Source organism: Maylandia zebra, linkage group LG4, assembly GCF_041146795.1.
Source record: "Maylandia zebra isolate NMK-2024a linkage group LG4, Mzebra_GT3a, whole genome shotgun sequence".
NCBI lineage: Eukaryota > Metazoa > Chordata > Actinopteri > Cichliformes > Cichlidae > Maylandia > Maylandia zebra.
The window spans coordinates 25,893,782-25,918,959 of NC_135170.1; the positions used below are offsets into that span (position 1 = coordinate 25,893,782).

The 25,178-nt window shown below is 38.5% G+C and overlaps 2 protein-coding genes across 4 annotated transcripts in view; one reads left to right on the forward strand and one right to left on the reverse strand.

Annotated features, from left to right (window-relative positions):
- The window catches only part of brd4 (bromodomain containing 4), a 37,568-nt gene extending 17,488 nt beyond the window's left edge, over positions 1-20,080 (reverse strand). For 2 of the 3 annotated variants that reach the window (XM_004559585.4, XM_004559584.4), the window contains exon 1: positions 4,258-4,921. In XM_004559585.4, coding sequence (XP_004559642.3) covers positions 4,258-4,355 — 98 coding nt within the window. In that variant the 5' untranslated portion in view covers positions 4,356-4,921. Of the gene's footprint in view, positions 1-4,257; positions 4,922-19,940 lie in introns of those variants that run through there. The other variant, XM_024802219.2, reaches the window with a different exon arrangement.
- Positions 20,081-21,674: 1,594 nt separating this feature from the next.
- Positions 21,675-24,437, forward strand: pet100 (PET100 cytochrome c oxidase chaperone). Its single transcript, XM_004559586.3, has 4 exons — positions 21,675-21,807; positions 21,982-22,068; positions 22,174-22,206; positions 24,047-24,437. Exons 1-4 carry the CDS (start codon positions 21,781-21,783, stop codon positions 24,134-24,136), a joined length of 237 nt encoding a protein of 78 aa, XP_004559643.1. The 5' UTR covers positions 21,675-21,780; the 3' UTR covers positions 24,137-24,437.
- The last annotated feature ends 741 nt before the right edge of the window (positions 24,438-25,178 follow it).

Genomic DNA, 25,178 nt, shown 5'->3' on the forward strand with positions numbered 1-25,178 from the left:
TAATATTGAGCATTTTGTTATTTAATAACCGTGCAGTGATTTGGTTTTTGGCCTGCTGATCATTTGCACTAACAGAAACACAACATGGACAAGGTTTGCGGTCTTTGCAATTTAGAACACCATAAATGCTGTTGACAAAATACTTAGGAAGGAAACCTGTTAAACCTGTTCTGTCTGGTTCCCTTCATGTTTTAGGAAGTAACCAGTAAAAGTGAACCGAGTAAAATGAAACTTTGGTTTAATACATGTAAAAAAAAAAAACTTTTCCAACTACATAACCGTCTTTAAAACATAAACAACATTAAACAGTTAAATAGTGTTTCCCATAGATTTATATTCAATTTATGGAGGTGAGTATTTGCATATGTGACCAGTGCAAACGGAGGTGCAGTCGCTCTCTTAAGTGAATTATCACTTCCGTTTACAAGTTTCTACGCCAAAAATAGGTGTAAAGTTATTCGTGAAAACTATGTAACTGAACAACATTACAGGCTATATATTCAGTGAGCCCCATCCTGTAGGTGAACTCCAGCTCCACAGTCTTGGACTGTAGTAGTGGTCATTCTGCTCTGCAGCCTCAGTGAGTTTGGTGTTGCAGCACTTGAATCAGTTTTCTACCTGTTACAGGTCCTTGTTAGACTGGGGTCTAGCTCATAACAGATCTCAAGAGCTGAACATGAACTGTAGTCCATGACAATTGAGTTGGAATCAGTCTAACTACAGGATGAGACTGCCACAACAGTGTCAAGCAAACCTGCCACTAGGATAAGAGGAAAGTGCTGAGAGTACCTGGTTATCAGCAACTTAACATTTAAAATATGAGCAAAGGAGATTCTCTACTAGTAAACTGATGAGTTGAGTGACTGTTCAATGTATTTGCAGAGTAAATATTTATTTAAAAATATGCTACATCAATTTCCCCCCATCCTTACTGTATATAAAGCCAATGACAGCACTCGCACAATATCTTCATGATGAGTGCCAAGTTTATCATATAAAAATGTAAATAAATACATCACTTTTATCAGTGACTATTTTTTATTGATATCTCTGTGCAGAGGGATTCCACTATTTCTCACAATTATTTGCGAAAGTTGTGGATCAGTCAGTTATGCTTTTCACATGCTGTGATGACACTTTTGTGTTATGCTGTAGACTGGCCAGAGGACACCATGACTTGAGGAACCCTCCGATCAGTACTCTCATTTGTATACATAAACATTCTAGCTTGAAAGTGGGTGACTAGAGTGCAGCATTTGAGGCTGATTCACAAATTTTTAGACTGACTGCGGCTTAAAGGGAACATTAGCCAATTCTCCATTAGTCTTCTCAAGGTTTCAGGGTTTTCCATTAGGTCATGGAACCTGGTTAGCGGGGTTCCAAGCGATCCAAAATGAAGTGACTGAAGATGTCACATGCCACCGATTGGCTGGTCAGTGGTGTCACTCCATGAGTCATGAGAGTGTCTCGTTCACAAAAAGCAAAACCGCCATTTTTGAAACCTGGCAATGAGGGAAATGGCTCCAAAAAACAGCGCCATGGTCCCAGAGTCTGACGAAAAGCCACAGACAGAGCGGTAGGTATACAGCTGCCTCGACATCCACCTTTTTTGTAGCATTCGTATCAGATATTAGAAAGTCACAAGTTGATCAGCAGCATTTATATGATTGACGATTATACACATTAGGTGGTATTCAATTGGGATGGAAAACCAGTCGATCCAAGTAGGTAAATGGAAAAGGGGCTATTATGCGCAGGTGTACATATGCCTTGTTTTTGTGAGTGCCTTTTCCAGCAATTTCTTTTTGCCCTCACATGTTTTAATTTGGATGCTGCGCACTTCAAATAAATTACATGCAAGACAAAGTTGCTTGCTCAGATTTTCTTAATATTAAACTGCACAAATATTAGCAAGCACCAATTCACATTCAGTTTGTCTCTAAGAGAAACTTATATAACAAGTTTGAATGACCTGCTGTGATAATTTAACAGTAATATTTGCATCTAAGATCAAGGTTCCAAAAGTCCCCAACACAGGTCAAGAGGCTTGCTTCCTGTGGCTGCATGGTTTAGGCCTGGAATAATAGTTGACTTTTGACCTGGACCACAGACTGCTGTGGAATTTTTTTTTTCTTGAGAGGAAGTGGTTCTGGTTACTGGGGTGGGGGTTACAAATCTCAAGTGAGGATATCTAGTCCTACATATAGCATCACCGACTGTCCTACATAGAAGCAAAACACAATATAGCAAGACATCAGTGCTCCCTGTAAGAGTAAGCTATTAATCATTCATGTATAAGGTTAAGGGGGGGGGCTGCCCCAGGAGTTCGAATGATGGCTTATGTTGTCTGAAAGCATGAAAATAAATAATTAATTGAACCACACTGACAAAGCCAACAGCACAATTTCCCTGCTTACACACCAGCCTTTTCAGCTCCTCTTCAGGGAGGAGCTCCACCCTAATGCTACTGTCTTGACAGTCAATTTTCAAGTTTGTACTGATTCCACCTATGTTTTTATTTCTCGGGTCGTTAACACTCTTGTTGCATATGTCCTTTTATTCCCCCTCTCCTTTCGACTGGTAAGACAAGAAATGTAAGTGTACTTTTGTTTTTGAAACTCAACATGGGTTTAGTCAGTTTCAATTTTAGCCCTTTCCACTAGTGCTTGCTTGGCTTGCCTTGAGTTGACTCAGTTTTTAGGGTTTTTCATTAGGTAGTAGTACTTGATACCTGGCCGGGGTTCCAAGCGCTCTGAGACAAAATGTGACATCAGCCTGAATGCCACCAACTGGCCAGTTAGTGGCGTCACTGATGAGTCATTAGAGCGACCCCTTCACAAAAATCAAAACTGATAAGTTTTTAAACCTGGCAATGACAGAAATGGGTCTACACAAACCAGCATACTGGTCCACTGGCTGTGTTGCTATAAGGACACCAAGCATAAAAAGGTGGTACTTGACTGTAATGTAAAACAACCAAAACCAAGAAGAGTAGAGTCAAGCTCAGTACGTACATGTGGAAAAGAGGCACAAATATAGTTGTTATTATTTTGAAAGCACTGATGTGAAAAACTTTTATAAGGTAACGAGTCATCCATGAATTAAGGGTGTTTCTGATTGTAAATCCCATCTTGCAAGGGCAAATACTTGTCCCAGTGGGCGTGCGATCACCACGTGAAATTTACAGGTGCAAACAGGGCTCAGATGGCACCAGACATGCACGCATCAGGCTGTGTACAGCAGCCTCATAGTGAGCAACAAAAAGCCAACTATCAAGAAAAGCACTAGAAGAACTTACAGTAAAATTATGCTTGATTAATAATAGTTAAGAATAAGATTGATTATAAAAATGTATGTATTAATCCTCATGGTACACCAGTGGAACAAGAAACATACCAAAATAAACTTGAAACGCTACAGCATATGACAGGAATTTCAATTTCAAGGTGTTGAAGCAAAGAAAAAACAAATTTTGCCAATGTTTCTATGGGAACAATTCAAGACTTCTTGGCCAATGCACTGTATTTTTACTCTTGATACCTCCAAATCCTAGTTTTCGATGACTATCAGTAACCACCCATAACCTGTGCTACTTCAGTTTCATCACATATGAAAGTCAAACAAAATTTGTCTTTGTTTACATTTGTTCTATGGAAATTTGAAACAAAAGTAATGACTTTTCAATAATTCAGTGAAAGGTCACACATATAAAAAAAATTCCCCCTGTGCTGATTATAACCGCTTACTACATGAGTCATACAGACTGACTCGAATAGACTAACCATGAGTCAGACACATAACAGGAAAAGGCAAGAATCATGTAGTCTCTTTTAAGTTAAACTTCCAGCTGGTTAGGATAAGCAAGCCAAACCCTGCCAGGAATCAGGAGACACACACGCGCGCACACACACACAAAACCCTACAGTCTTCCTCTGTACTCCCCCTTCCTCTCTCTCTCTCACGCCAGGAGGTAGGCTTCTGGCTGAAATCTAGATACCAAATACAATTCAGAATAAAACTGAAGACATATTTCTAAACAGGATTGAATTGCTGGGTCCCGTAAAACTCGTCTTTCTAACCACATGATAGTCCCAAGAACCATGACTCCAGGCTGTCCTTAGTGTTTTCTATTATACTTTTTAACCATGTACACAAATTTATAACATTTTGTAAATATAAGACTATAAAGACCTTCAGTGACTCAACAGAGTTTCTGAAGAAAAATGTAACATACTCTAAGTAACCAGATAACATTACCTTTTAACAGAGACTGAATGCGCAATTTTTTCCAGAAGTGTATCCAGTATTTGGAAATCCAGTAAATCGTTTGATTTGGCATGCATCTTGTAATCCATTTACGAACTCCTCTAAACAGAAAGAGAAAGCAAAAACCAAAACAGGGCACGGAAGAATTACAGAGAAGTTAGTTTTTCCCTTTGTTCAATCCAAAAAACATAATAGATTTATTCTTCAGGCTCCAGTATGTATTATAAAATCCCACAGAACACGGTGAGTAATCCGTAGTGTAGTCCAAGTGTAGTTTGAGGGTGGCTGTTCCAGGAAAAAGAGGCCCCAGCCGGGAAAGAGTAGGTCCAGGCGGGAGGACAGGCTGCTGGAAACCTACAGCCGGCAGGCTGTGTTAGCTGTGTGAACCGGTCCTCTCTCTACACCATCCCCCTCTCAACAGTACAACAGCCCAGTTGCCAGAGGCTCTTCGCTCCATTGTGTGTCCTCTCCAGGGCCTCCCCAACTTAAATAGTCACAAACAGCAATCAAGATGTATACGAAACTGAGAGGGGAAGGTGAAAGAGAGGACTGAGCTCTGATAAGATCCAGAAGAAACACTTTTTCGTCCAGGTCCCGCTCTCACCCTCTCTAACACAGGCAGGCCAGCATGCAGTTACTCAACAGTAAAAAAAAAATGGCTCAACTGCTTCCTCATTCAGCAAGCCTCAGCCCACACACTCCTCCCTCCCTCTCTCTCCCCCTCCCTCTCTCTCTTACTCCTACGTGTTTTTTTCTTTTCACCCCTCCCCACTTCTCCATCAATGGCTTGAGGTCCATGCTCTCTCTCTCTGCCCCCTTCCATTACACCTTTAAGACCCCACCCCCTTCCTGTCTTTTTCTCAGTCCATTTCATCACGCTCCACCCCCATACAATCAGTCTCTTTAGAGTAATCTTGTATATGCCTTCCCCCACCAATCTAAGGGCTCACTTATCTGTAGTCCATCATCTCCTCGTCTAGCACACAGACTGATATCATGATGGGACTTTTTTTTGAGGAAAAATAACTATATTCGGCCAGATCTATGAGGCAGATTCAAGTTCCAACTGACTGCTTAAAACAGGAGATAAACTCATGACTAAGTCAAGGCTTGAACTTAAGTGCAGGATTGCAATCATTGCGTGGAAAACTTAAACTGCAAATATTGAGAGTATTACGTAATAATGTTTAGCATTCAAACATTGCATCATTGCAAAAAGTGGGCTGGCTCGCTGAAAAAGCTGTAAGGGTGGAAGTATTGGTGCATTCCATCTTAAGTCAGAAGTCGTATTTCTGGCACCCCACTCAAAAATTTCAACCGGAACACCTCAGACTTCTAACTGGGAGATTTAGAGTGGTGATTGTTAAATCACAGCCCCAACTTTACAATCCAATATGGCGGCAGTGCACAAAACATCTGTAAAACAGTGAAACATTTCAACTGTGTGGCTGTGCAATTGTGACTCATTAAATGAACCATATGCAGGACACTGCCCAGGCTCTAAATGGGATTTTATCACAATATTTAAAGAAAATTGGAAATAATAAAGTAGAAAAAAAATTAAGCTATGTTTTATGGATTGTAAGCAGCAGGATTTATACGTTGATGGATGAAGGGCAGCTAGCTTTTTCCCAGTAAAGGTTTGAATGGTGATTACAGGAACAGCGCTGTTGTTTTAGACACTAGAACAGGGATAGGCAACTCCAGGCCTCGAGTGCCGGTGTCCTGCAGGTTTTAGATCCCACCCTGGGTTAACACACCTGAATCAAATGATTAGTTCATTACCAGACCTCTGGAGAACTTCAAGAAATGCTGAGGAGTCATTTAGCCCTTTAAATCAGCTGTGATGGATCATGGACACATCTAAAACCTCCAGGACACCGGCACTCGAGGCCTGGAGTTGCCTACCCCTGCACTAGAAACACATTTTCTTTTACTCAACCTGAGCTCAACATCTCACTAACATTTCCACCTCTTTGCTCTTCATGGTGTGTAAACAGACTCCGACTCCATGTTAAACTACGGCACCGTCATCATGTCTCCTGCTGTTGGGTTATCAGTGTCAGTGAGCTTAATGTTATCAAATGTTTTACTCATACGCTGCTCCTAAATACGCTTCTATTGCAGTCTGTTTTTAGTCGCCAATGTGGATCGCATTTCCAACTCTGGTGCGGTATGGAGCCGTGTGTTAAATGAAGCAGCAAAGCAAAGAATTTGTGTCAAGAATTTTTTAATAATCAAATTATTAAAATTACTCGATGAATCGTTTGAGCCCTAAACACAGCCCTATCTATGAACATGCTGTAATGGTGTTTTTAAGCACAAAAAATAAATAAATACAAGAAAACAAGCGCTGTGCTATGCTGCAAGTGATGCACGAGAGCGAACAGCTCTACCTTGCTAAGGACTAAAATAAGGCATTTTTCCTTCTCTTCTGACTTTACTACTAGAACGTGTGTAAGCTGAGAGTGACATCACTGCCAGGTTTTAAAGATGTACAGTTGAACATGTGGATTTACAACTGACCTTGCTAAGGTAACCACTAATGAAGTGTAATGCTAACAACATCTATCCTTGGGATCCTTAGTATCATTACTGTTACCTGTCTAAGGTAAAGTAACATTCCCAAAGATGCATTTTTGGGCATCTGTCTCAAAATAAGTTTGAACCACAGATGTAACCTATATTGAAATAAGATGCTTGATTTGCAAAATATACAGTGCTGAGGTGCTAATGCTGACCAAACAAGAAAAGAACAAAGAATGTTGTGGAGGAAAGAGAAAAGAAAGCTTAGGTAAATCTCTCTGAGGTAAGAATAGGATACAGGATATTATAAGACCTTTAGTTAGTGCGGCAAGAAGTATCTCCGGTAAAGTGAACGTGTGAGCATTTAAGAGGTTAAAACCCTAGACATGCACTTTTTTCCTAATTAATCTGATGGCATCTTAAAGTATCAGCTTAGTGTCTGAATCTGTGTTCTAGTCACTTTCCATTAGAAGCTGTAAATCTTCCTAACTGATCTGACCTAATATCATTTCACAAGCCTGAACGCATACAGTTATATTAAAAGATAAGCGGACACAATTATTGTGCACGTGCATGAACTGTTCAGCTTAGTAAAGCATGCATCACACAGCAAAAATGTGTGTCTAACACAATGACACTTTATCACACTAATTTTGTTTTTAATTTGCACTAAGATTATATGCTCATCTACACATTTTTATAATTCACAATCAAGAAGAGAACCTTAGTTTTCTAAAACTGGACTAGGTGCTGTAAACAACTCTTTCAGTATTGCTGAAGCAAATGCATATTCACACTATTGATATTTGATATTAGTGACAACAGTTAAACTTCACTAGTTCATATTGACAATGGCTGTCACAGATGCAAGTGTGACTAATATTGCAAACATACTGTGGCACTCTTAAATCAGTGACCTGGGTATGTCTGATTTCAGCTGTTAGGAGGACTGGCGTTATGTGGTCTATGTCTAATTGACAGTGTCGTGTGACCTTAACAGACTGGTGTAGCAAACAATGTTAGGCATCCAATGTCTGTTACACTGTGTGATCATGGGATCACCTATCAGTGTAACAGTGAGTGTACAATAGTGAGTTTGAAAAAGCAGTGCAAAAAGTTGACTTTCCAGAGCTGTATAGTGCACATGCGATGAAAATAAACTCTGTGCAATAAATTATTTTGCATACATAGCACTCGTGTGACAGCTTTGCAAGCCGCTTTTTTTTGTTGTTGTTAAGGAATGGCTTGCTGTAATGCCGCAGAGTAGTTGTAGTCTGTTGTGATAACAAATTGTTAGCATATCAACGTAATTAGCCTTAAATTCCACAACAATTCCCACAGTTCCTTTGTGTTTGCTGCCAGTCCACTGGTAGACGTATGTGCAAATGGCTCAGAGAATCTAATGGAATTTGGAAGCTGTACTTTCATACTGAAAAAAATGGAGTGATATTTTAAACACTTAAATGAGAACGTAAGAAAACAAGGCCATCGGGATAAAAGACACATAAAACCTGCACCAACTGTCTGACTAGAAAGGAAAAGTTTATATAAGTACAGTGTGGCACATCTTTTATTTTGTTAATATTGCTCAGAAGCAGCGAAAAAGGGCAAATCAAGCAATTCTTATGTCGGGGGAAACAAGATATTTAAAAGAGATAATGTTAACAAACACCCAGGGATGCAATCATCTTTAAACAACAACCAGAGCATGCTGGCACTATCGCCCACTCACTTAAGGCCGTAGTGCCAGAGTTTTCTTCCTTCCTTTTTTCCTTCTGTTACTCTATTAACAAAGTGGTGGATATCAGCTAGAGCGGGTCCTTCGAGAATGGCAGCTGCTGAAAATGCTCGTCAGGACCACCTTTAAGGACAAGTCCTAACTAAGGCTGTGGTAGGCAACCCTCACCAAAGAGCCATACTGTTGGGAGTTTGAGGTGTGTGGACAGAATTTGACATTCTTCAATATTTACAAAGCCATGTCTGTGCTATGTAAAAATAATTGCCTTCTTATATTTCAGAACATCCCACAATTGGTTGAAATACTGCTTGTACTGAAAATCTCCTTTGCTCAGTGTGAGTGAGGATTTTCTGCACAAAAACATATTAAGAACACCACTCACAGCAGCCTTCATGTGTCTACTACAGAAGATATGGTCAGAATCAATAGGGAAGGCTGCCCATTTGAATAATCCAGGCCAAACAGCAGAAACAAAGGTTGTCCCCTTCTGAGAGGACATGGAAGCCTCGATTAAAGCAGTGGGCAGCAGATGTGCTGGTGGTGTAACTTTCCACACACACATACGGACACACAGAATTATGGATGTGTTGTATACAGACACATACATCTCTCTAAAATACATATACATACATGCAGTATGACACAAACTTCTCAACACATACCTATGTATTACACATACACACTAATACAAGTTATTCTGTTTAAATTTTCACTAACAAATAAAAATGTTTGTCTGAAAATATTTTTGTTATTGTGTGTTCATTGTATGCATTACTGTCGTTTGTCAGTGTGTTTAAGTAATGAACTGCACTGTTTTTGGTTTTTAGAGATTCTAACAGACATTTCATTTTTGGGCTGCAACTTTTTGGTCTGTGCTACATGGAACTCGCAACACTAGTAACCTCTGTAACACCAGTGTTATAAGCTAACAAAGTTAAGCTAAAGCCCTGCTTCCCAGCATATCACTTAAGCAGTTTGCTGGTTTTAGTGTTCAGGCTTGTCAATTTGCTGCTGTGGTAGCTGTCAATCAATTGTCCATCAGCTTTCTCAAGTCTCTCTTCAAGCAGTCAGACAAGCTCTGACTCTACCATCCACTACAGAACTACAGCTGATGACTACAATTCTTCTGTTTCTGAGAGCTGTAGGCCGCTCCAAGAACCTGGAGCAGGTGGCAAACTTTAAAACGTGCTGGGAAGCAACTCTTCACATGCATGGAATGCACTGAGAACGCATTCTCAACATTTCATGGCTTTATGTTTTTCCTTAAAGCATTAAAAAAAGGCATCCTAGAATTTCAGTCTCCAATTCACCATATACCACCACATTATATAATTTTGTACCAATACATAATATAATACAATATATTATATAATTTTAAGCAAGTTGACATCTCTCTTAAAATATCATGTTCATGAAAAGGTAGGCACTTTAAAAACGGTCAGATGTCAAAACACAAAAACAAGAGCCACACTGTGCAAAGTATACTTGTCAAGTGACTTGTGAGTGCAACGCACAATGTTTATTTTTGCTAAATAAAACAAGCAGCATCACTTTCGTGCAACAGCCAAACAATGATGCTGTTCTCACAGACTCACTTCCCAGTCCATGTGCCATATGCACCATTCCCAGTTACAATACAGCAGCTGCTAGAGTGACAAAGCTCCAATCTACACCAAATACAGAGAAGGCCAAACCAACGGCTATGACATTGGAAGGGTGGGGGAGATCATATTCAGTCACAGCAAAGAAGGAAGGAAGGGAGGGGGATGATAGCAGAGAGAAGGGGGATGCAAAAGAATTGCATTTAGACTGGGGGGCTGGGTCAGAAGAAGAGGTTGTAGCACACAGAGATTCTGCATGAACGTCTGAGAGTGCTTCCATTAATCATCAGAGTATTGGAGTAGCCAAAATCTACGGGGTGCAAAATAAGAGAACACATGGAACAGGCAATTTGCCAACTTTTACACTGAGTTGTGTGTGTGTGTGTGTGTGTGTGTGTGGGGGGGGGGGGGGGGGGGGGGGTAATTACAATTTCAAGAACAAAAAACTTAAAAAGATAGTGAAATGGGTACCTGGTAGTAACAATTAATTGGGAGTTAATTAATCTAACAAATATTTCATCTGTAGTAAAATGTTGCATTTTATACCAAAATGTCATCTTCAGACATCATCATTTAACAGTCCAGTTACAACAATATTTCTGGCATAGTATATATATTTAACTGTACTATATATGCTTGCATATTGTTTAGAATATTGTGAAGACTATTGACATGAGATGCACTAGGGCTGTATATATAACAATATATATTGGATGACGATATTAAAAACATCTGTCGTTTCATTTTACGCTATCGTTTGTGTCGTGGTGTCGCAAAATAAACTGTTTACGGCAAGATTTTTTTCATCGTTTTGATGGTCACTGTAGTGGCTCTATTAATTTCTTAAAGTTCTCTCTTTCTCTTATATTTAATATAACCACATAAAAAACGGGCAAGCACCTGTTTTTATGCGTTGTCGTTAGCAAGAACGACAGTAAAACCATCGCGAGTCCGCTTATGTATTTTCCACATAAACCTTTCACAATAAAGCTCAAGATCCTGTTGAGACTTTTCAAAATAAACTGAATCACGTGAAAGAGTATGCAGAGTATTTACGGATGAGAAGCAAAAAAGAGCCCTCAGGTGCTAAAAAAATACACCTTAGACTCAAACGTTAGAACAGGCTTTTCCCTGCAGCACGCTGTGTGATAAATACTCACAAAGAAAACGGCAGCCGTTACAACTTATGTCTAAAAATGTATAATTTCATGCATCGGTTAAAACACTCAACTCCAGGTAGGTACATGACGCTCAGCTGGAAACACTTCACGCAAGTTGAGCTGCCCGAGATTCACAGAATTTACAGAAAATGTAAAATTTTTGTGATTTATATCATTATCGGGACGATACATGTCTTATATCGGGATATAAGATTTTGGTCATATCGCACAGCCCTAAGATGTACCAATTTATAGTGGGTGGGTGGGGTAAGAATAAATAAATAAAATTAAATAAAATCAGTATCAATTCAGAATTTCATTGCATGTCATCCCAGCTAGCTGATCATCTATAATTTTTGACAAGAATAGGTAATTCCAATATAAAGCTACTTTATATATCATATTTCATCTGTTATTTTGTACTGCTACTCAGTTTCATAAGCAAATTTATCCCTGACCTTAAACAAAGTATGTAAGCGATCACTCAAAGGACAAACCATACTGTTCACACTTAAGAAATATGCAAAATTGAATCTGCCTTATTATATTTTCATCTCATTTCATCTTCATTTCATTACCAACACTTGTGACATAAATGTTTCAGGGTACACGCACAGACTCGCACCTCTGTCCTCTCTGAAAAGCATTTATGTGTATCTTTTTATCTTGTGTATATTTACCAATTGAGGTGATATCCATCTATGTAAAGGCACTGATGTTTTCATATGAACAACACACAGACTCTGATATGAGTAACTACATTCCGTTACTGTTACCGTTTAAAAAGGTGGTATTCAGAATACAGTTACTTTGCTGAAATAAATGGATTACACAGCGGTCTTTTCCTGTTTCATATGTTAGGCTATGTCCTCTCTATCTTTGGTAAGTCCACGCCAGTGGAAACAAAACATACAAAACACACATTAAGAGGCTCTAATGCCTGTGTCTCAATCTCGCGGGCCATGTCACCTCTACTTGCAGATCGCATAATAACATGATGAAATATTTTTTCAAAATGATTGTTCTAAAAATTATTTAATATGAAGGCAATAGGCAGAGCGTAACAGGCATAGCCTTAAAGAATGTAGTCTCATGGGCAGTTTAGCCCAGTTTTAAGTAAGCTATTAAGACTGAACAGTAGAGCAGGGCGATATGACCAAAAATATTTATCACGATATACATTTGAAAATTGGCGATAACGATATAAGTGATGATATAATTGACACTAGACAAAATACTGTACAACTCCTCAACTTTATTAGTGCAAAAAAAAAAACAACACATCAATGTATTTTCACTTAAACAAGCAGCTTTTTAAAAGTGCATTACAGTTATATGAAAAAATTTACAGTGCAAATTCCTTGCTGACAGTTTAACCAAAAGGCATTTCCAGTGGAAATTGGCCGACATATCCTCAGCATAACCATGTATAATATCCACAAAACTTAAAAAGAGGTTATACACACACAATACGGTAATATTATGTTGAAGCACAGCACATATCACTCCGCGAGGCGCCTTCCTACAATAGCCGTAATGCTCCGACAATCCATCAAGCGGTGCGGCTTCGTAGCTTAGCAAAGTCGTACTGAAACATTTGACAGATTTTCGAGCGCCGTGTACCACATAAAATCGTTTCCAGGTCAGTAAACACAACCAGAATTCATACATAAGGCACACGGGATTATAAGGGGAACTGTCGATTTTCAGAAAATCAAAGGATTGATTTTAAGTGTGCCATATTTTCCAAAAAAAAAAAAACACGGCTATAACGACGGCCCACTAGCATGCACTACCAAAAATAGTGCTTTGTTGAATATCTGACGGACGAAAGCCAAACCAGTTCCACACCACTGACATTGCAGCATTTTTACAAACCAATTCTGTTTCATCCGTTTCATTCAACGATCCACTTTCGCTCTTCTCATTCTGCGTCACTGCCATGTGCGTATGTAAACATAGGCACTTCTCATGCGCGTTTTACCAATATTCTATCGCGATATTTCATTTTCTTATCGTTGCCCAACATTACACCGGTATTACCGTGAGCGGTATGATATAGCCCAGCCCTACTGAACAGTACACTGTGTTCGCGTTTTCCTCTGAAACAATAAGTTCCGTTGGAGCAGCCTTTCAACGCCTCTCTCTGCCTCTCACTAGCAAAGTTGACCCAGACAATAAAGTAAAGCTAGTTTTCGTTTGCGAGCCCAACACAGAACCCGAAGTATTAGCCAGAGGTCACCTTTAATACGTTTTATATACGCGTGGAATAGTTTTCTATACGAGACTGCTGCAAAAAGTGCAGCCTTATGTAATGTCCACCCTACTGTTACTCATTTATATTAAGATTTAAAAATGTAGTTGGTATTGGTATGGCGAGTATTCTTCAGTAATAGTAATAAATCACACATCAATAGTAGATTCATGTAGTTGTAAAAAGCTTGATAATATATTAAGTAATCCAAAGTATTCAGAATACGTTACTCTCATTGAGTAATGTAACGGAATCTATTACAAAATACATTTTGGGGCATGTATTCTGTAATCTGTAGTGGAATACATTTTAAAAGTAACCTTCCCAACACTGGTTGTGATGCAGCACTTTCATTCTACTTTGTTTCCCTCTATGGTAGAACCTTATTTCCAAGTTGAAAGAAACTGTTAAAAAACAACAACAACAACAACAACAACATACACTTATGCCTTGATTGACTACACCCATGTCACTCTAAGTTACCTTCATGCTGGCAAATTAGATAGTTCAAAATAGGAGTGTTAAAATACACTGAAATATATGTCCTAAAAACTACAATGTCTCTATTTCACTGTCTTATTTTTTTTTAACATGAAAATGTTCCTTAGGTCCTCGAAGCCCAAAGTGTCAATGGTAGGCATAACTACTGTTCTGTTATTAATTTACACCAGGAATTGAAAAAAAAAACATCAACAGACTTATGGAAAAGTATAGGTATTGATAAATAATTTCAGCATTGAAATCCCGACAATACCCATTCTTGGCTGCAGTGAAATACTTGATGACATTCTGCCAGAGAACAATGCAATATATACTATAAAGTTCCTAATATCTTCTGTAGCAAAAAAAAACTTTCTCAACTATGAAATAAAGAATCCAGAATAAATAATCTAATAACCTCACTATCATCAGACATATATCAACTTAGCCTTGACATGCAAGTTTTATCAAAAAGACTGCATTTGAAAAAAAGGAGGGCACTTAAATAAGGTCTAAAAATAGAAAGCCTGACTGATTCTAGAGACTACTACTTTCTGTTTCAATTTTGACAACTTTCAATTTGTTTCAATTAATGTTTTGTTTTTACTGTCTCTGCATATCATGCCCCTATCCAAGCAAAATGTTATTTCAGCCAGGTAAACATACACCCCTTGCAATAATACATTTTTACCCCAAAGTAAGATCATGTTTTTCTTATCTCTACCCTACACAGATTATAGATTTTTACAGTTAATAGAAAATAATTAAAAATGTTTTGATAGATATCATGCCAACACTTTCTTCTTCAACTTTAGGTTTCAATCTTACAGCATAGAGAATAACGCAATGGAAAACTTTCAAGAAAAAATGTAATACTGGTTGGTCTGAATAAAGCAGCGTTAACAACAATGTATCAAATACCTTCATAGTAAAAGGTGGAGCATAGCAGGAATTATCACTACAATCTGCCACGGCCAACAGTTGTGCATTGATGTAAGCTTATGTTTAGCTACCACGCTCTCATAGTGTTGATAGCTACATAACAGTAGACTGTTATTTTCCCCAAACAAGCCAACACTACTAAACCACAAGGGCAGACATGATGCAGTCAGGTTCTGGCATAATAAAAATGACAATACATAATAAAAAAAACCCGAAAATAATAAAAACTAAAGAAAGGATATATTAAGGCAACAGATAGAGATACTCCCTAAAACTTTAACCAAATAAAAATTGCTCTGACCCCAGAAAGTTGACTCTGTTCATCTGGAAGTAGCACTTTCAGCAGGAGAAATGTCTCGTCACACCTCCAAGTGACTTCTTCAGTATCAGGTGTCAGTGGAATTCTCAACCTTTTAAACTGTACATCTGCATAATGCCCGAAACTACCACCGTTGCCTAACAATGGGCCGTGAGCTCAGTTTCATGATCGTTAATATGCAAATTGTCATGGCCACAATCACAGCATTGTAAGACAGTGAAAGTTGCCCCCTCCTCAGTTCAGAGACACTCTCTCTCTTTTTCACATAAATGGCATCCTTGACTCCTCACTCAAATTAGGATTCCTCACTGTCCAGGATGTGCACATCAATCATTGGATGGATCAACATCAATATTGAAAAAGTGACCACTGGAGTGCAGATGTAAACAGACTGCAGAGTCCTGGCCTGGGGCCCGTTCTTCGTACGTCGCTTACTACATCCAAGATCAAATGACACATCCAAGATCAAATCATCGCGCTAACCGTGAGCTCGCTAATCCGGTTCCCCGAACACACCTGCTGTTGACGATTACTACAGCTGGACGCAGGAATGTGACATCACTGGGTGTCGTAAAAGGGGCTACGCATCGATAGTAGAAACATTGATCGGCAACCCGCTGATTGGTCGGCGAAAATGTCGAAGGGGCGTGCTCGGTATTTTCCGGCAGCAGAGCAAGAACTCATGAGTGAGGGATTTCAGGAGTTTCAGAGTTTAATTAAAACGCAAGAGAACACTGCAAAGGCTGCAAAAGCAAGGAGAGAGGGCTGGCAGAAAGTTGCTGACAAATCAAACTCGTAGGTAATTTAATAATAATAATAATAATGGATTGGATTTATATAGCGCTTTCCAAGGCACCCAAAGCGCTTTACGATACCACTATTCATTCACTCCCACATTCACACACTGGTGGAGGCAGCTACGGTTGTAGCCAGGCTGCCATATCGCGCCATCGGCCCCTCTGGCCAACACCAGTAGGCGGTAGGGTAGATCTATCATATGACACTATATTGTCCAATATCATATGGCATTATATTATATTATAATATGTTATATTATATCCCCTTTCACATTAGAGCCACAACAGGACCCACAAGAAAATGGGAACAAGTAAAAGTGGAATACAGGAGTATTCTACAGAATGGTAATATTTATCTCTTAGATTGCTTTGCGTCTCTTGGCAAGGTAATACTGGCCTGTAATACTCTGTTAGTTTGTTCATAACAGCAACCAAGAAAAGGGCAGAGGAAAAAAAGACAGGTGGTGGTCCTGCACCCCCTCGTCAACAAGTTGGTTAAGTAAATAATACCCTCACGGGAATATCGATATCTCTCTATGAGCACACTGTCGCGCTGAGGTAAAGGATCCTGTCTGTCCCGCAATATACGCTGAATTCTGAGGACTCTCCTTATCAATCTTGCACCTTCCGCAATGGGTTGGTCGCGTATACGGACAGGACATGGCTGCGACAGGCTTCCCAAATCCACCTTCACTTTTATAGCCGTGGTCTCTCATCTTGATTACACGAAGTAATTTACAATTACTACTCTGAAATATGAATTACATCTGTAATAATCACATACATGTAATAGAATGTTAATAGTTCATTTCCCTTTTTTAGGAAATGACCTGTATGTATCTGTGTGACATCAATAAAAGGATCAAGTGCTGCATTACCTTTAGTTACATTGATAATATTTATTTATGGTGAAACAGTGGAAAAATATCGCTGTTGCTTTCGTATAAATGAAGCGGACATACCTGCGTGGCCGCGATCTAATCCTGTTTACATAAAGTAAACCTGCTCCCGAGCAGGTTTACGCTTACGGCTCTGTTGCTATGACAGCAAGTCCCGGATGAGCTTCGGGGAACCGACTGATCCAGGATCACGCGAAATCGTCAACAATCTAATCCGGCTAACCTACTTAGCGAGGTACGAAGAACGGGCCCCTGATGAGGTAGTTCTGTGTTGTGCTTAGCCAGAGGGTGATTGGTTTCTCTGATAAATAACTCATTGTAATGTCCATGGCACTTAACAACATAGATTATATTACTCTTTGTTGGGGGAACTAAATCTTGGGGTCTACCAATTTTCAGTGTAGCACAATTTGGTGTTTGAAAACAACAGTGACAGTGTTTTGAGAAAATGTGTCTCACCTGTTCTGATATTAAGGGATTAGTGAAGGTTTTCATTTAGGAATTGGTTGTCCTTTTCTCTGGTATCACTTTGACCATATTTAAGGTACTTTCCAACTTTTGACAAATATCCAGCTAGGGTAACCACATTTACTCAGGGCTTTTCGTTATGATGTTCTTCTGTGGCATGTCTGTGTCTGTGGGGATGATGTTAGCTCTGTGTTGTAGTGCCCTAGTGATATCTAGTTTTTGCTCCAGTGGATGATTAGAGTCAAACCTTAGTGATCCCTATGCAGTGGTTTACTGTTGACTATAAAACTGAAGAAAGCTAACCTATTATTTTTCATATCCTCCTGGGTGAACTTGCTGTGTTTGTCCACCAAGTTAATGTGATCACTGAGATTTGATTTTCACCCAGGTGTCCTAAGAGTACGTCGTTCACAATCACAGAATCCAGTGATTGCAGCCAACTCTCTGTGAATGGTACTGATGGCCACTAATCAACAGTCATGACAATTTGCATTTTAAAGATCATGAAACTGAGCTCACAGCCCATTGTTAGGCAATAGTGCTAGTTCTGGTTATAATGTAAATGTACTGTTTAAAATGTTGGGGAAACCTGCAGTCACTGAGACTGAAGAATTTACTTGGACCAGAGACAAAACATTTCTCCTATTCCAAACGCTACATTCAGATGACCATATTCAACTTTGGGATTCTTTATATAAATGATTAACCGTGCACAAAGGCAAATTGCTCTGACATGCAATAAAACAATGAATAAACATCTCAAAATTGAATGGGTAACACAAAGGTAAACCTCAAAAGCAAAAAACAACATAAATTATTAATACTGTGTATTTCACCCCAAGATGTCACAATGTAATAAACTGATTAAACCAAAAAGATCATGTTGTAAGCTATTAAGACTCCTGTCAGTGATTCAAACTTAATAAATAAAGGAAATACATTCACAACCAGTAGGATACATTTTGTTTGCTTGTTCATTTGTTCTCAGACTACACGGTTTTTGATCTAGGGGTCACTCACAACTAGGCCAAGGATGTTGTTACCATGGCAACTAAACCAGAAAGAACAGGACCAAAAAAGGTGCAAGAAAAGTATGTTCAGCTCTAGGAATCCCTCAGATATACTGCCTACCCGATTACTCAAAGGACTTTGACCCAGTCTTTCTTTGCTAATTTATGGTGCAGATGATAAGTTTAGACAAGGAAAACGAATTAGGAGTAATGTGATCAATAGTTCAGCCCCGTGAGCTTGTTTGACTTGCTCATTGCTCAGTAACTAGCCTTTGACCCAGCTGGTCCTATTTATTTACACACACAGTGTACACACATGAGAACATCCCTTAGATTCAGGTGAATAATTTATCTCCTCAGTGGTGATAAGTTAATCACAAAAATCCAAATCCAACCATGGCTTTTAAAGTATATACATAAAACAACAACCTAAAAGATACTGCTCAAAGAAAATGAAAAGAAAGTCCATAGGTAATAACCAGTAAATGTTATGCTAAAGCTTTAAAATGCTGTATGACTTCATGATTACTCGCCTCTAGGGAAAGAAGCTTGTACAAATAGTAATTTTTAGATTACTACCCTGTGCATGGTCACACACTTGCACCCCAAAATACTACAAAGATTGAAAGACTGAAAAATAAACTCCCAAGTTTCGTATCTGCAAAGCCTTAGAATGATTAGCTAAGTAACGGGCCTCAGCATGAGCAATCTCTAGAAGAACCCAGTCGGATGAATGCCCGTGCTCTGTGTCTATAATGCTCAAACACATCTGTCTGGAATGGCAACAATTACCAGATGTGGTGAATAAAAAGAAAAACTGCACAGTAATGACTGCTGGCGAGCAACAATCGTCGAGGAGCCAAGATCTTAAAGTTAGGCCACAGGGCATAGATTACTGCCTGGGTTTCGTAATGGACGTCGGTACCATGCACAGCAGAACAGAAAACAAGACGAAGATGAAGGCGTTTGATTTCCGAAATTATGACAGCACCGCTTTGGAAAATGCACATAAGGATTGTGTTTTTTTGTTACACGCTCAACTGACTGCATTCCCAGCAAAAAAAAAAAAGCTCCAGTGTGCGCCATCATCACCGTGACGGCGTCACCGTCTCCCACAACACAAGACAGTCGACGAGCAAACTGGCAATAGATGCCAAACATGATGATCGCATCATCACTTATTTAACTATTTTAGCGTAGTTGTGGCTAACATTGAGTGAGACAGACAATGAGTGTCATGTACACACACATTGTAGGTGCGGTTATTGTGTCTTTTGATCCACAACCACCAACTAGCTTTAGCAGCAAGCTAGCTACCAAAAACAGGCCGCCGTGCAAGAGAATGGTCTCAGTGGGCGCCGGTCATCAGTGCGCTCCCTTAGGCCTTTCCGCCGCTGTTACCGTTTCTTTTGCAGGTTATTCATTCGGTTTACACAGACAACATGACTGGCACAACAACGTTTTAAACAAGAGCCTTTACCTGTGTTTCTCAGGTTGCTAGGGCGCGCGGGATCTTTCTTTCCGAGGAACCTGAACACCTCTCGTTGTTGATGACGTCACGCGTAGGTCTTTGGATGAGGACGTAGAGAGCGCGTCACAAATGTCGCGGACTGCAACTTCAGCGTCAAATGAGGAGCTCTCGTCTGTTGTCTTCTTACCCTGTGCAGATGGCATTCATAACGTTTGTTTTTCCGGCAAGTAAGTTGCCGGAAAACTTGTTGCCCAATACAGCAACAGTCTGTTATTATATTGATTTAAACAAACGAAAAGATCTTTCTAACAAAGTTAGAAAGTTAATTCAAAGTCTCATTTAAGCGGATCCATAGATTCTGTCCAGTTAACAATTTCTTTCAAAAATTAAAGAATGAAAATCTCGTGAAACGTGTTCCTTGGTCTTGTTATTTTTACATAAGGGTTCTGGAAAGGTGTATAATGTTATAATTTTTTTTTTAATGTTTCATATGGTATTCTCTTTTCTATAGTAATTTTATATTTGCCCGCTATGATTATTGAGACAAACATGTTGCTGACCTCTTGATTTGTTCCACACTGACAAAAGAAGATTTTCTTTTTTTAAAATTACTATTATTGATATTTTATTATCTTGATCTAACTCAGTTATTTGTTTGTATTTTTTATTTTTATTTTTGCATCACCTTTCTTGGTTACTTAAAAGTTTAAAAAGCGGCAACTTTGCATTCAAGTGAAGGGATGAAACTGCAATTAAATGTTACTGAAATATTTCTTCTATTTTTTTCTCCTCCTTCTGTAACTGTGATCGATTTGTATGTATTTACAACACATAGCTATTCTGTTACCTTTCTCAGTTTCTTCAAGATTCGAAATAAAGCTTTGGGGAAAAGAAGGCATCAACTGAGTTTTTGCATTTGAAGGAATATATTGGTGAGTTTAGACACCTTTTAGGGGTGCTCAAGCATTTAAAAGGACCTCTGTCCCTTTTCTCATACAAAATGAGGGAGAGCAAAAAATAAACAGGTAAGAGTATAAGTGCACGGTGGCGCAGTGATTAGCGCTGTTGCCTGACAAGGAGGTACTGAGTTTGATTGTATCATCAGGCCAGGGCCTTTCTGTATGGAGTTTGCATGTTTTCCCTGTGTTTGCGTGGGTTCTCTCCGGGCACTCAGGCTTCCCACATTCCAAAGACATGCAGTTAGTGGGGTTAGGTTAATTGGTAATTCTAAATTGTCCATAGAATGGTTGTCTGTGTTATCCCTGTGGCAGACTGGCGACCTGTCCGGGGTGTACCGTCCCCCTCCCCCTATGGTAGCTGGGACAGGTGATGAAGGAATACATCACGTTAAGGACTGAAGCTATAATAAACATAACTATACCAAAGTATGGTGCTTAGCGTGCACTCGTTGGTTCTGAAATTACTTAAAAGATTATATCAAAGTTACAGAATTGCAGTCACCATTCAGGTCGGACCAAATAAAGTTATCTGAAATATCCGCTTGCAAATATTACTCAGAAAGGACCGATCAACTACATTTGGACAGAATCGGTGGTTTTGGAGCCCCTCTGTGGACAACCTCGGTTTATAATGCCATAATCCAAACATTAGTGCGATGTAAAAGTGTTTGTCTGAAACAAATTTGATTTGATCGAGGAGCCAAAATGTGTACTGTGTAGTATATTGCAGCAGATTTAGTGACACATTCAATTTTTATCTATTAAAAATATTTTCTCACAACCACCAACGCATGCGCCATAGTTTTCTTGCGCTAGACGTAACCCGGAAGTAGTTTGAAGGTCTTTGCTTATAGTAGGAGTTTGGATAAGGTTGCTTGTTCACTGTGAAAATGGGTGTTAAAATAGAGGTATTTCGAGTAAGTATTTATTTTATACTAAGGCCGTGGACATGTATATTTTCCCTACATTCTGAGACCTTTCGACTTTCTAGGGTTTAGTTTTCGCTCTAGTTAGCCATTTTCATTATGCTAGCAGAGGTACAGTTTTCTACTCTATGTTAAAAACCGATGCGTGTAATTTGTTTTGCACAGATGATGCTGTATCTCTCCTTTCCTGTGACCATGTTTTGGATCTCAAATCAAGCAGAGTACTTTGAAGAGTATATAGTGAAGAGAAAGGTTAGAAATTTATTTTATGTATCGGTCTTCTCTAGATAATTATTCTTGTAGTAACAATTTTTGCATCTTTCTCTGTGCCATGTTGTCTATTTTTGTGGTATACAGAGGGAAATCTTCCCCCCCGACGAGGAATCGCAGGTAAGAAAAATGCACACAAGTTAGTTGCGATCAACACAAATCAAGGGTTGTATTTTTCTTATCTGCATTGAGTACCTTTAGGAATCACTCACAGTGCAGGCTGGAAAAAACGACGTTAATTGTTGAATTTAGTAACTTGTAGAACCTCAGTGGCGAAAAAACCCCATCTTGTATTGATGTCCGTGCGTATTTTGCTGTGCCTCTGTGGGTTTTTTCACTTCTATCAGGTTTGTATGTTGTGATCTTTGACCAAGACCCACTGTTAGAATGAACTGGAATCCAGAATTTGTATAGAGTGTGTATTGGCTGGCAAATACCCTCTTCTTAAGGAATGCTTTGTAGTCTTTCCCAGCTTTGTGTATCTGTAAAGTTTTTTCTAGGACCCTGTGAAAGGTTTTATCATCAAGTCACACCAACCAGTCCTTCTCGAGAAGGGAAAGGCTTTGTCAGTAATTAGACTTTGTGCTTTTATTTATAAGGAGGAGTATCTCAATAATGCCATAAACACATGTACTCTAGCGCAGACATTCAAATATTTTATTTCCAGCATGGACTAATGATGACTCGGTGTGTTTAATAAAGACATGAAATGTGTTTCTCTTCCTAGTCAAATCTGTATTCATCAATAGTTGTGACTTAGATGAAGAGCAAACAAAATAACTTTGGGCATTGTTTAAAATCTAAATAAAATTGAATAGAATAATTTGCAGATTTCAAAACCATATTTTATTTACAGTAGAACATAGAAAACTGTCAAATATTTAAACTGAAATGTTTTACTGTTTCATGAAAAATATTAGCTTATTTTGAATTTAATGGCAGCAACATGCCATTAAATTCAAAAGGTAAGTGGTAATAAAAAGAAGCAGGTGGAGGAACATTTTGCAACCAGTTTGGTAAATTGGCAAAAGGTGAATAACATGATGTGTGTGTGTGCTGTGTGTAAACATAAAAAAAGACATTTTAAAAAGGGAGGTAAAGATGGGCAGAGTTTCACTAATCTTCAAAAAACTGCATTTAAAATTTGTGGATCAATAATGTTGAAATAATCGTCCTTAATTTAGAATTGAAAAGACTTTGTCATATTTAGTACATAATATCACCAAAAGTGTCAAAGAATCTGGAGAAATCTCTGTGAACAAGGGACATTGGCAGAAATCAGTCTTGGATGCTCATGATCTCCAGGCCATGAGGTGGGACTGTGTTAAAAATAGGGAGGATTCTGACATGAAAATTGCTGCAAAGGCTCATGAATACAGTTCACCACACCATTCATAATTGCATGTTAAAGTGCTATATTGCAAAGAAGAAGCAACTTGATCCAGAAACACTGCTGTCTTCTCTGAGTCAATCCTTATTTAAAATGAACTTGAGCAAAGTGGAAAACTGTTATGTGGTGGAACAAATTGAAATTTGAAATTCTTTTTTGGAAAACATGGACACAATGTTCTTTGTTATTAGGAGGAGAGGAGCTATCCAGCTTTTTATCACTGCTCAGTTCAAAAACCTTTATCTCTAATGGTTCAGGGGTGCATTAATGAAAACATTTGGCACGACATCAACCAAAAACATATGACAGACAGGACTGTTGAGCAGCTAGAATCTTATATCATCCCATAACATAGCAGTCTTCTAAAAAATTTGAATACCTATTGTCCTCAGTTCCCAGATGTTTATGGACTGTTCATAAAAGAATAGGGGAGTTGTAAATTTTGACTTGTCTGTCAATAGCTCAATGTCTTTGACCTGTTCAAAAAGAACAGTATTTTCATAAAGACTGCTGAGTTACTGCTAAACAGCACATTATTTGATTATGGTTGTTCTATATATCTGTTTTCAGAGAAAAGAGTTGGAGGACTTCAAAGAGCGAATGCGTGTTCGTAAGGAGCAGCGGCTATTAAAAAATATTCCTCTAGAATCTGAGAACTGAAAATTACATGTTGAAGAAAATGATTTTCCACCCTTTACCAATGATACCAACTGTCTGGCAGTGATTTTGAGGCCCAAGGAAAAAAGTTGGACTGGAGTATGCCCATTTCATGTTGGAAATTTCTGCTAGATTAACTCTTCCCAAAGATGCGCTGGGTAATAATTATTTATGCCTAATAAGTTTATTGTGCTTTCATTTGTGTGCAACTTTTTTTTTCCCCACATGGTTTTTCAAATGGTACAATTGTTTTCTTAGCTGTTGTTTTTACATTGCCTTAAAATAAATACTGAGCTGCACATCAGATTGAATCTAGTTTATTATTATCTATTTGCAAGGTGCAGTGCCTAAATTGTTTTTACCTTGTCCTATTACTTATATTGTAGTGTATTGCAGCATTGTATTCTAGATAATGGTGCTTCAGATTAACAGAAATAAAAACTAACTATTAATCAGTTCTCCACAAACTCCTCTAAAATAATTAACAGAATAAACCAATTGTTTTCCAGTTAGCACAACTTGATGTGCTTTCTGTTTGAATGAATGATGCTAGTTGGGTATTTTTAATAATGATGATTAAGTTATGTCATATTTTGTAAGTGCATTTTCCATGTATCACTGTGGGGAAGAATTTGCTTGATTATTTGATTATTCATATACTTAGCAAACCATATAATTATGTTTTTTTTTAATGTTTTATTTATTAAAGCAAAAGCTTTTATTTACTGAATGAACGACAGTGATGTTATATGAAAGTGCATCTCATATTATGCAAAACGTAGGACATGTTTTAAACAAAATTACACTAATAATGGCTAATAACTGCTTCATTTGCAACACTTAGAGTTTGTACACCTTCAGTAAAGGCTTGATACTCTACTAAACCATATCTCCTTGAATGAATGTGCTGCCCAACTTTTCATACTACTTGTTTTAAGAGGTGAGACTTGTTCCCACATCCTGAAGATTTGAAATCATTAATCATTTTGAAGGAGTCGTACCAAATGGAAATATAATCTTCTAAGTATAAATATTTACATCTGAG